Source organism: Atta colombica, unplaced genomic scaffold (genome assembly GCF_001594045.1).
Source record: "Atta colombica isolate Treedump-2 unplaced genomic scaffold, Acol1.0 scaffold78, whole genome shotgun sequence".
In the NCBI taxonomy this organism is placed as follows: Eukaryota; Metazoa; Arthropoda; class Insecta; order Hymenoptera; family Formicidae; genus Atta; species Atta colombica.
In genome coordinates, this window is record NW_017259570.1 from 534,942 (window position 1) to 548,471 (window position 13,530).

The following is a 13,530-nucleotide window of genomic DNA, read 5'->3' on the forward strand; positions in this document are numbered from 1 at the left end:
ATTACGAATTTTTATTATTATGATTATTCGCTGCACTTTTCGTCGAAATTCGGGGAGAGTAAAACTATATGCTTTGCATAGATGGATATGATGGGACAAAGTGTATACGAATATAGTCATCCCTGTGACCATGATGAATTGCGTGAGTGCCTGTCTTCGAAGTCGGCGGATAACAATGAAAAACGTACCTGCAACTTTTTCTTGCGACTCAAATGTACTCTCACTAGCAAAGGCAGAAAGGTCAATCTGAAGAGTGCTTCTTACAAGGTATATATTAAAATGAAAATATGGAAATCTTTTTACTATACCTAATAATATAATTATAGTATTTGTCGTACGAAACGTTAAATAAATATTAATTTGACAGAGAAAGAGAGAAATAAAATTTATAATAAATTTAATAGAATATAGCTTATTTTATTCTCAAATAATTACTATATAAATATAATTTATTACATATAATAATTTATATTTTTTATAAATGTGAAATATAAATACAACACATGTATACGCATAAAAGTAAAATCAATATTATATCGAGTAACAGAATTTGCATAAAGTTTTCGCAATATTTCACTTTTTATACTCATCTGAATAGATTTCTTTTATTGAAACCTTTTTCAATTAAATTAGCTTGTAAATAATATATTCGTGATTGGATGTTGGCAGGTGATTCACTGCACTGGCAGATTGACAAACATCCGCGACTCAAACTCGAACTCTATGGAAGTTGATAATGAAGAGCGACGCAAAGAGGATGAGGACGTGGGACAAGATACAGGCACTTCTCTAGTGCTCGTAGGTAGTCCTATACCTCATCCTAGTAATATTGAGATACCTTTGGGACGTCATACCTTTTTGTCAAAACACAATCTCAGCATGAAATTTACCTACGCTGACGAAAAGTAAGTAAATACTATTATATTTTTATCAATCTCTTATTTTTATGTTCGACACAATATGGATTTTTTAATTCGTGTGTAAATCCATAAAATAATTTTATTTGTTACATTATTATTTTAAAGTAGTACAGCTTGACTCGTCATTTTCATTATCGTTGGCTTGCATAATTAGCACAATGATTGATTGAATTATCTTTATCGTTCTTATCATTATTCGATAAGTTTTACCTTGCTTATCGTACATAAGATTCAAGTATGATCCTTGTGACGCGTATTGTATTACAAATATATATAGTATTTTCAAAACAATTGAATTGCACTATTGAATATTATTTTACGTTATATCACTGGGAATATTTTTTGTCTCGTTTTAGATTAGCTGAATATTTGGGCTGGAGCAGTGAGGAGCTGATGGGTCGATCAGTCTTTGAGTTTTATCATGCACTCGACAATCTTGCACTAGACAAATGTTTCAAATGCCGTAAGTATTCTTTACGTTTTTCTTTTTACTCAATTTTATATTTTTTTAGTAAAATGATAATTCGATTACTAATTAAAATTTTTTTTTAAATATCTGAAAATTACTTGAACTTCCATTCTCGATTTCAAAAGATTCTTATATCACTTCTTTAATTTATGAAAATCAATTTCTGAAAATTGATTAGCATCGTTTAATTGCGAAAAATCACTTAATCTTGAATTCTTTATGTAAATTTTTATTCTTTCTCTGATATTCAATAGTATTTTAATCATTTGATTTTCTGAGTGAATTTTAAAATTCCTAAAAGAGATTCCCATTCTCGTATCGTAAAAAATTTTATTACGTGCGAGTTACACGTATACAATGAAGCATAAAATCAAATGGTTGTTAAGTGGCAATTCGTGTAAGAGTTGCATTGCTATTTTGTCTAACGATCGGTTTCAAGTATTACGCTGTACGCAAGTAATACGGATGCGAAACGTGATAACCATCAAAATAAACGAGATACATAAAAAGCTTTAGATGAAAGAGAAACGCGGGGCGAGAGAGGCGGAGAAGTGACTTACGGAATGGGTCGACCTGGGTGAATGCCCGAGAGGAAAAAAGTTTCAAGGACGATCATATCTCTTATCGATTGCGACGCTATCCGACGACCTTTTTTACGGTTTCCATCAAGTCGCACAAACTAACGCACGGCTAACGTTATCGGCTACCAGTTATGCAATTATTGCATCTTCTATCGGTATTTACGAGCACACACGTAACTTTATCGTGTCAATTTCGGTAATTGACTCATAAAACGGCAGGTAGATAATGAAAAATGAGATGTAGTGACAAAGTGCGAGGCTATAAAAATGTCGAAAGATATTTATTGTTTGACTGACATTTTGCATTGAGATACAGTCTGGAGAATTATCCTCGACGATGTCGAGGAATCGAGGATAACACATCGCAATTGAGCACATCATTAAATTAAAAATAGCATATGCTATAATAGGAATCTTATTTAATAAATATTTTATCTAACATTTAATTGCCAATATACGTAAATATTACATAGCATTAGACATTGAAAAATGACAAAATAATTATAAATATTTTGAAATTAAAAATTGGTGAATTTATTATCGATAAATCTCTCTGTAATGTAGCAGATATCTAAAAGATCTTTTATTGATGACAAAATTTTAATATACGCAATAAAAATAATACTGACAGACGATTGTAAGGGACGATTTAGGAGGTTCACATATTCGAGCAATCCGCAACGTTATTCCTTTAACACCAACCAGCCTCGGTTTTTCGGCCGAATCAGCTCCACTCTAATCCCACCTTAGTCGTGTTTTATGAGAATGTAGGGAGATACATTTCTAGAAACGAGATAATACGCTTCTCGAAGAGGGCCTGAAGCAGCCTGGAGCGCTAAAATGTGCGATGTAATCTTATGACGGAACCGCAATAAAATATTTCATATCTCCGTTTCTGAGATTATCAATCTCGTAGCTTACAAAATTACGAGAAATGGTATAATTTGAAATGGTATATTTTGATTATCTTTTAGATTGCATATATATGTATGTGTTAAGGTAATCTTTGCAAAAAATGATCTGGGCTGAAATTGGAAATTTATATTACCTATATATAAATCAATGTTATATACATATAAAGCAGTTCAATAAGGTCAGTACTTTATATAATATTCACAATACAATTTTATAATTTAAACGAAAATTTTGTTTATCTTATCTTAATTATTTTTTAAAACATCTGCCTTTATTGAAATAATAATTTTTGATATAAGTTCTAAATCACTGCCAAATATTTTATATTTTCAAATGTAGAAAAATCCGTAATCTTTTTAATAATTTTTTTTTTGTAATGCATCCTTATTTTTATCAACTATTTTATTTTCATTTTTTATTTATTAATAAATTTTAGTTTTATTTTTATTCATCGAGTTAGCATTTATTGACTACATTTTATATTAGTGAAAATATTGCAAATACATTATTTTGTAAAAAATTCTCAATTTCTAGATTCTCTTCTCCTTTTATAACAAAGTTCTAAGTTCTAAGTCTATCAAAGCAGCAAACTATTTATTGTTGCATTAAGAAATTATATCTTTATTCCTTTTGGTCGTCAATACTAATGCATGGATATATTCGTTAATCCCTTGCCGATCGATAAAATTTGTAATCCCATGCCACATGTTTCGTCAGCTGCGTGCGACTCGGCGGCGCTATAAAATCGCACGGATGCGTTCGCATGTTCCGAGTCCTAGGATGATCGCTCTCTCATCAACATCGTTGTACTGTTTCAGTGTTCAGCAAGGGCCAGTGCGAGACCGTAGCGTACAGATTCCTTGGCAAGCGAGGTGGTTACGCCTGGGTTATTACCCAGGCCACCCTCATTCACTGCTCCAAGCAGCAAAAGCCGATCTCTGTCGTCTGTGTCAACTACATCCTAAGGTAGGATCCGCTATTATCCTCCCTGTTCGGTGCTGGTTTATTCTTCTTCATCACTTTTCACCATCAAACTGGAGTACCTTCGATTTCGCTTATATCTTGAATTAAGCATGGCTGTATTCTTTTTATTGCTCAATTATTACATTAGAGAAATTTAATTAAGTCTTACATTAATTAAATTGTACATCGATCTGATTTCATTTCCGATGAATATTTACTTTATAATTACTTTATAATTGATTGCATTTTTGCGGAAGCTATGTGAAAGACAATAAATTTAACAATAAACAAATGAAACTTTTTGATTTTTATTCTCAATATTCGAAATTTTTCAATTACTGTTAAATTTATAATATACTTTAAGCAATTTTTGCAATCTAACTTTAATTTTAGTCAAAATACTCCCTGAAGTTTAATGTGAATTTGAAGTAAATTATTACATCAGATTACTATGTCATCAGCTCCGTTTTTTCTATTGAAGAATAATTTTGAAATTATGACGGAAATGAAATCCAATCAATTCTTTAGATTTCTAGTATTTTGCGCCAACATTTCCTAAATGACACTGCAAGCTTATGTCATACGTAATAATAATTTCGCAAAGCACATGGTTTTCGATCAGGCATCTACGTTCATTAACTCCGCAATGTATCGCGTGAGAAATTAATTTCCATCATACTTATTGTGTCCTTGATCGCTCTATCAAACTCAACTGAATCCTTTGCGTAATTATCGAATTGCGTGGAATTCGCAAAATTGAAATAATGATGAATATAAATTATACTGAAATTATTTAAAAAATATTATAAAGGAAAACAAGTATCATTAATTTAATTTTTCTTTTTTTATGTATTTTTACGGTAAAAATTTGTCTTTTTTTGTTCATAATAATTTATGAGCATTTTTAATGAATCAATTAATTTTTGTTATTAATACACGCAACGATTCATATGTTAATATTTAAACTTATCGTTTGCCCGATTAACCGGATACGCAAATTATTTCCTACCACTACTACTACTACTACTCCTATTATTACTACTACTGCGGACATGCTACTTCCGGTAACTTCTGGCGAAGGCCGCGACAGAATCACGCGAGGTAAGTGCTCTCTTGATTTTTTCGGCGCAGATTTAACCCTCGATTGATTGCCTCAAACATATTAATTCTAATCACTTTTACAAAGGAACACAATTAAATGTCGTCCTTCGATTTTAATGAGCTTTGAATATATCAAAGTATAGATAAAAATAAGAGATATGTATTTTTTTTATAAATGTTTCTCGTAGGTTAAGGCGATGAAGCTCCTTCTGGAAAAGATAGATTTTTTTTCTTGAAAGAATATTATCTGAATCAAAAAAGATATTTACAGAAATTGTAAATAAAAGTTGAATGGTTTCAAGAGTACTATATAATAGCAATAAATTTTTTCAATAAAACTATTTATTTATGAAAAATAAAAATTTTTTTATTGTTGTAAAGTACTTTTAAGACTATTCAATTTTTAACTTAAATCTTTTTTTATATCTTTAAACGATATTCACTCAGAAAAAAAGTAATTTATTTTTGTCAAAGGATGGACTTCTCGTCTTAGCATACGAGAAAATATTTATATAGAAAAATACATGTCTGTTATTTTTTTCTGTACTTTAACATATTCAAAGCTTATTAAAACACTTCTTTGTGTTTCCTCGTTAGTACGATTCATCGAAATAATACGAAGAGAAATTTATTTGTTTGATTACGACCTTAATAATAATTCTCGACGATTTAGCTAATGAATCAGATAAGAAAAACGCATTCAAAAATATCTCTATCTAATTAGAAAAACCAGATTTTTCCTTTCAGATGATTCTAAAAGTAATTTTTCTCCGCTCTGATTTTTTTATTCTTATAAAGTTTCAAATTTTCTATTTTTTATTTTTTTTTCGAATATGTCTTGAATATCGTATCATTCAAGGGTTAATCTGATGCCTTTTAATGCGATAAGTTAGCCGGATGTTTTCGTGTAATTTTTTTTCTTAGCACGCCGGTTCTCTTTTCGCATTTGGTGCTTTTCGCATGTCTGTCGAAGGTACTCCGAATATTCGCGGCTTCTATTTGAAAAGGGTGCATGAAAACAATTTTATTCCACGGACGTTTTATTGTGGAAGATCACAAGACGCATTAAATTACCAATGAACTCTCTCTTGCCGAAAACAGAACTCTCACTATCAAGGATCGAATGGATGAAACGAATCTCCCTCGCGGTTTAAACGTTATTCCCCTTCTGGGGAATCCATGCGCCGGATTTCCCGGGATTGCCGATCTCTCTCGAAGAGAGGAAAACGAAGAGAGTTTCGTGGTATAAACCGACCCCTTTTCCATCCCGCTATCTCGGGGCGGTGGCTGTTTTCATTGGTGGCTGAAAGGTGGTTGGTAGATTCCGACATTATCTCTGACCCGTCCCCTTAGATTCTTGCTATTTTCTCGGATATTTCATTCCATCCCTTCGCCATCGTTTCTACCCCCTCTTCTCGACTTTTTCGCACTCTCGATTTCGTCGGAGAACGCGCGTACCTTCAGTTGATTTCTGCCACCGGAAGCGCAAGAGTTCGTGAATATTGTAGGTATCAGGTCATGTACGTTTCTTAATATATGTTAGTGAAGTGATATAATTTTTATCGCAAACGAAAAGATCAACATAAGTCATGTGAATAATATTAAATAATATTATATTAATCTTTCCTCGAAGTCCTACGATGTTATTATTTAATGATTTTAGTTTGTAAAGATCTTGTTTCAAATTAATTAACAAATTTAATGATATTTATTTTTCTAGTATGTCTAGCATTTATTTTCTTATAATTTAATATTCAATTATCACTTTAAATAGCTATGTGCGTTAATCGCAGTTCTTTCTCGTAATATAATCGTTTATATATTCTTAGGAAAGCTCGCAATGCCTCCTGTACTACTATTATCATTGCTAACTAATTAATCTGCTTCTCAGATCGATAATTAAAGTCCATCCAATCGAATGCTCGCCGAGGCCGAATGTGCGTTCCCCTTCAAGCTCGCACAAAGCAGCGCACAAAGCAGTCGAGGTGGAAAAGCTGACGCTTGCGCGTCGCGGTATATGACTTCGTCGTTCCTCTCCCGGTCGAATCCGGAACTCGTCGATACCCGCGTGCGCGTTCAGCACCGATCGTCCGTGTACGTCGACGACCCGCGACAGTCGAACGAAAGCGAGAGCGGTCGGCGAAAGTGTTGTGTCCCGTATGTCGCGCAAGCTCAGTCGCGATCGCGACGGTGATTGAAGTTAAAAATCCGTATGCTGTCGCAAGTAAGTCGATAGATACAACGAATGATATCATGAAGATTGTAGGAGAAAATTTGTCGTAAATGAAATACGTGGTCAGAGTTGTCACAAAACTGAAAATCAGAGAAGTCAAGGAACAGTCCGGAAATTGCAAAATTTTTTGGAAAATTAAAAAAATTCTTGGCTTTAAGGAAGTTCAATATACTTACATCACATCTACTTTGGAATATTACCAACTTGACAATCAAATGCAAGCAGTTTCAGCAACATTATTAGTGATTTATCTTGCTATGTTAAATGGTTCTCTCGATAAAATATTTAATGGTTTTCAAATCATGATGAAAATACAAGAAATTTTTAAATATTATTGAAGCACCAGAGAGAAAATCATGAAATTTTGTTTGAAAATTAATCGAAAAAGTTATGGAATTTTAGGACTTTACTGTAACAATCCTAACGTTCATATTTTCATTCTTTTATTTTGTATAATGATTTAATCGACGAAATAAGTTGCAATAAAACAAGTGCAGCACGATGTCAAATTACAATTTAAAAACTTTAATAAAGTTTAAGTTAAAGTTTAAGAAAATTTTTTATGCAGAATGCAGAAAGGTTAAATTAAGATTCAAATTGATGCCGACAAGCGCAGGAAGAGGTCGTGCACGATACTTTTCTGTAAGGAATATTATACGTATTCGCATTGCTGTCTGCCGAAGAAATGTGATATTATCTTCCGCTTCTCGCACGTGTCTGACCGGTTTTCCTACAAGAATTCTCGCGAGGATCGCTTTTGAAAGCTGCTACGCGTGAAACCACGACTTCTCGTTCAACGGGAGGCATTACATTGCCTCGCGTTAGCTCACTTGAATGTTATATAGAATTATATCAATCAGTATATCTATTCTTGCATCGATAGCTTGGAGATATCGAGTAAAAAGATCAATGAGATTGTCATTCGAAAGAGAGGGAAGACTGTTGTTTTTGAATCATAAGATGTTGATTGTTTTTGCGAAAGACAGAATTATAACAAGTGTATATATCGTAAAAAAAATTACGCGTGTATAATGCATTAAAAACAGAAACTCCTTATCTGCTAAGAGAATTGAAAAAACATGTTGAACGTGCTTTGTTCCGATAATCGCGGTATTTTTTTTTTTTTTTACAATGAATATTGACGATGCAGTAAGAAATTAAAACGTAGAAGTGCGTCAAGCATAGATAACGTACATTACCTGACTAAAAGTAGAAGCACTTAGCGCCGCTCTGTAGGATATACATGAAAGGATTATTATTTTATAAAAGAATTATAACATTATAAAAGAATTTTAATTTGTTGCTTTATCATTTGTATTTACTTGATATTCCACAAAAAATTAAATATTTAATCGTTTAACCTTATATTTCTTTCATTCAATTTTACTTACAAATATTAAAATATTCTTTGCTATGGCAAGAAAGAACTTTCTGCAGCAAAAATCCATGCATTGTATATTTCTCGTTTACCTTTAAATAGCGATCTATTTTTAAAATCTTACAGCTTTGCTTCTTGAGTAAAATTTATTATAATTCATTATTTTTTTTATTGTCTTTTATTTCCTGCAAAATAATGGAATTATTTCAGCGCCATTGTAATAGTTTTTCCGTCCTGTAAATAAAGATTAAATTATTTGCTCCGTATATCAAATGCTTTTATGCATGAAAAATGTAATATATTTTCTCCTTATTAATTTGAGAATTTAGGTTGAAAGTAATTATCAATAAATGCTTAGTTCACATTGTTGACGAATCACGTACATAAATCAGGAATTTAATGATTCAGAGAAACACACAAAGATCTGTACAGCTGTAGACAATCGTTGAAACGTCAACCGTTCTAAAAATTGCGCGCGAAAAGTGCATTCGCGTTGTAACGGAGAGTTGACGTTGACCACGTGCTATGACATCTCAAAATAATATCTTGCGTCCTTAACGTCACCATCATCGTCGTAGTCGCAACACGGTTTTGATCTCGACCCGGTTACGTGGAACGACCTCGCGTAGCCGATTAACGTTTCGCGTTTGTCTTACAACTCAACCGTTCAACTGGAACGGTTGTTTTTATTTAACTCGGTGGAGATACAATTCGGCGTCAGAGATCACGAGAGCGGCTGCTTGAAGTTATGGCACGCATAAATTCTCCTTCAATTCTCGTCACTCAGACTATTTATATCCAATATAAAGTACAGTACACTGTACGTACGTAATACCAAAACTATACGTAAATACAATGAAATATTCATTGAATTAATGAAAATTGGTCCAATGAGAATTCTCATGATGATTTTATAAAACTATTATTAGAATTCATTGTAAGAATGAATATGTAGTTATATAAATGAATCCAGTTATTATATCAATGAATTAATGTTCGACTTAATGTATAATTAACGATCATTCATTGGACCAAAAATGACCAAAATTTTTTTCAGTGTAAAATAGCAATATTTATATTATTTTATATTATTATATTATTATATTTTATAGTATTTTCTTCTAACAGAAATATACTGTATCGTTACGTGAAATATCAATAATTATGTTATTAATTTAGATGAATATTATAATTTTTTTTTTTTTTAGAAATTGCCGAGTTCATTAAGTCAGATTATTTTAAACTCAATACCTTTATGAGCGTTCAAATGAGAGATGTGGTTTTTTTATCTTGTAGATTGTACATCGAGCGTACATTGAGCGTAGAGACTCGGGACCTTGAGAGCTTAACCAGATCGATTGCATAAGGGATCGCTTTCAGCAACGACAAGATAGGAACGATGGGAAAGGGGAGGGAGAAAAACTGCGGTCAGATCGATTCGAATCAAATGGCCTCGATCGATACTTGTCATTTATGTTCGTTGTTACCTCCCTCGCGTGTACAACAGTCAAAGAACCAAAGATTTGAATGATTTATGAATCTCAGGATTTAAAAGGCAGAGATAGTTAAGGGATCTGACTGTTAACTCTTTAGCAAAAAAAAAACCAGAAAAGAGAGAAATGCAAGTTGATGGTTCTTTACACTCTGCAAGACTTACGATTTTTGATTTAGATTGGATTTTTTTTTTGTTAACGTTAAATACAAAATAGATATAAATATAATAATCCAACTATTTAGAAAAGATGCAGGAAAAAGAATTTCAGATAAGAATTATGATTACACTATAATTATTAGCAAAGTATGTGTTCGATTTTTGCTAGTTCAATGTCCCCATTAAAATTATTAAGCACTCACGCAGTGCCGTATTATTTTTAAATTTATTTTTTTATATACTTATTTTTTTATATTTATTTTTAAACATAAGTTAACATAAAGATTATTTCCATCGGTTCTCTCGGGAAAAAATTATTGTCGGAATTATGTGACCGAGGTATGTAAATAAGTAAACATTCGCGAAATGGACGAAAGAGAGAAACGGACAAGATCGTCTAATCGCCAAGCCATATTGAAATGATGTCAATGCTGTCTCTCGAATTCTAATTTACAATTTCATAAAGCACATACGTGCGCAAATATTTGCTAGTTATCAAGACTACATTCACAACTTGGAAGTTTGCGAGCCACATCGCGTGACATTAACATCTCAAATTCGTCGGATAGGAATCGTTCATGTAACATTTTGCTACTCAGTCGGCATTTATGTATGCAAAATGTATGCCGCACCAATTTGAATATTTATCTCCTGAGAAATATTTCAGTGTTCATGTTGCATATCGATGTTGCAAATCGATTTTTCGATTTTGCTTGATTGTCTGAGTATTTAACAAAAATATTAATATGTCTATTTTTAAACATGAGCTAACTAAAAATAGAAAATTCTGAAGGTTTTTAGAATACAGATGGATAAAAGAATATTATCCTCTTTCTTTTTAATTAATCTAAAATGTAACGTAATTGAAACATGTTAAATCTACGGAAAAGATAATTTTCCTAAAGTATCTAAAATGTTAGCTATATATTGCTCTGAATAATTTTGTTGAATCGTACAAATAATTGTGTAGAATACTCAAACTGGTTGCTAGAATGTGAAAACTTTTTGCAGCATTACTCATTATGCTTCAGATTTCAACGTAATTATTTTAAATGTCCAACAAAATTATTTTTTCAGATCTGATTAAATTAAATTTTTAAATTCTTCAGAAAATCGTTTCTTCATAATCAGCGTCTATTATCTCGCTACAATTTGTTCTTACGTATGCCATTATTATTTGATCGATGTACAAGAACGTACTTCATAAATTATTCGATATGTATCGAACCGATTAGTGTAAAATGTAGTATAACTATTGAGATTCAAGGCGGATAACGTGAGGCGCATAAAGCGGAAATTTCACGGTCTGGCGTGAGCGAGGCGCATGAAGTTGCGATTTGCAAATCGAATACCTGAATGACGAGAAAGAAAAAGAAAGAGAGAACGAAAGAGAGAACAAGGCGCGACGATGCGCGGCTGCAATCGTATGACGACGGAACTTGGCCAGTGTCTTTCAGTCCGCCGCAGCGGCCGAAACGCTACGTAACAACCGCGATAAAAGTCAGAGCGACGCGTGCCTCTCTTTTCGTAATTCGCGAGCGAATTCGAGAGAATTCGATCGAAGATTCGAACATCTATAAGGTCCCGAAATGTCCTAAAGATTTGAGAAAAATCCTAAAAATTAAATGTTTAAAGAATTCGTAAAAAAGAAAGAAAATTCCGTCGATCGAACATTTAAAAATGTGGAGAATTGAGTGAGTCTCTATAGATTCGGAAGATCAAATGTCTAAAGATTCGAGGATTCAAATGAAACTTCCGGGATCCAAAATTTGAAAACATCGATCAAAGATATAGATATTTAAAACCCTAAAAGAGATAGAAACATATGAATATTCTGCAGAAGAGAGTCAAGAACCTAAGGATTGGAAAGCTTGTACGTTTAAAGTTCTAGTTCAACGTGATCTAATCTAACATGTACAGATCAAAGATCGAATCCGTCTCGCGTTTTCGAGGAATCTCTTTAAGGAACTTTATTTGAATGATGTAAAATCGATATCGCCAAGAGAATCAGGTTAAATCTGCAACAAATTTCTAATAATTTAATTTCGATCTTTAATTTTTATCTTAATTCAAGATTGAAAAATCGATCGATAGCGAAAGATATGATCCGAATCAAAGATATCAGGTCTAAGTATTTGCACATGGAACACAACAGTTGTTAGACTGATCATTCGGACCGTTCGCGTGAGAAAGCCGATTCCGTATTAGGCTGTAATCACGCTACAGATTGTCAATTATGGTTGCTGGTTGTCGGTTCTATTTTAGCCAATCATGATTGGTGAAATTAAATCGTTCGGGCCGATCGAGTGAGAGAGCCGATTCCGCGTTAGGCCATAATCATGCTTGTTGTCAGGTTGTCAATTAAGCCGGTTCTACATTAGTTGCAAGTTTGTTGCGACAACCAATCTGAAGCTTGCATTTTGAAATCAACGCTTCATATTGGCTGTCGCAATAAACTTGCGATCGGCTTGCAACTAATGTAGAACCGGCTTTACGATTGCTGCTGATTGTCAGTTTTATTTTCACCAATCATGTTGCAGCTAACCTGCACTCGCTGCATCATGATTGGCTAAAATAGAACCGACAACCTGTAGTGTGATTACAGCCATACGTCGGTCGATTTAATAACGGAGTCGACCCTCGGAGACTTTTGGCCGGATTCCATTGCGCTCTCACGTACCCGCTGGCAGCGTATCTGCGAATTCCGCGTGCGGAGACTCGATTGTGCAATCATACGACTCGCGGGGATACTCACCCGTCTATCTCGGTACATTTCTTCCAGTTCTCCTCCCGTCGTTTCTATTTTTCCACCCACTGGATCCACAGATACTTCGATCGGTCGTTCTCACAAATTCGCTCGCGGTTATTTACCTCTTTCCGCCGAATTACATTCAACAGCTAATAATAACGAGTGAATTATTGACTAATGATTTCGCGACTGAATAACACGACCGCTCGTGTATAATAAAGATCCCGTGGTATGTGACGTTTTACGAGAAGTTGGATGGCACAGTGATACGAGTCAATAATAATAAATTCTACATTTTAAGAGCGTGATGCCCAACTATTTTTCGCACATGTCGCGAAGTCGTTAATTTTTCCTTTTGCAATTTTAGAAGGAAAAAAAAAGATATTAGAAAAATAATTAAGTAACAGAAGCTTACGTTAAATAATATTGCAAGTTCCTTTCTTGATGTGACAAAAATACGCTTCTTAGTCATTGTTCCGTGCGTTTACTTATGCAAAGTTGGAGACTTAAAGGAAGAATTGCGAGTGCGTCGCGGAAATATAATTTACAATTGCGCCATGGATTATTATA

The 13,530-nt window shown here is 33.3% G+C and overlaps 1 protein-coding gene across 4 annotated transcripts in view; it reads left to right on the forward strand.

The window, feature by feature from the left end:
• Positions 1 to 13,530, forward strand: part of LOC108692612 (hypoxia-inducible factor 1-alpha) — a 45,944-nt gene that overhangs the window by 15,821 nt on the left and 16,593 nt on the right. For all 4 annotated transcript variants that reach the window (XR_001931996.1, XM_018200950.1, XM_018200949.1 and 1 more), the window contains exons 4-7: positions 82 to 267; positions 670 to 905; positions 1,277 to 1,383; positions 3,704 to 3,851. Coding sequence is in view for 3 of the 4 variants with exons in the window: in XM_018200950.1 (XP_018056439.1) it covers positions 82 to 267; positions 670 to 905; positions 1,277 to 1,383; positions 3,704 to 3,851 (677 nt within the window). In the remaining variant the exon portion in view is untranslated. The remainder of the gene's footprint in view (positions 1 to 81; positions 268 to 669; positions 906 to 1,276; positions 1,384 to 3,703; positions 3,852 to 13,530) is intronic.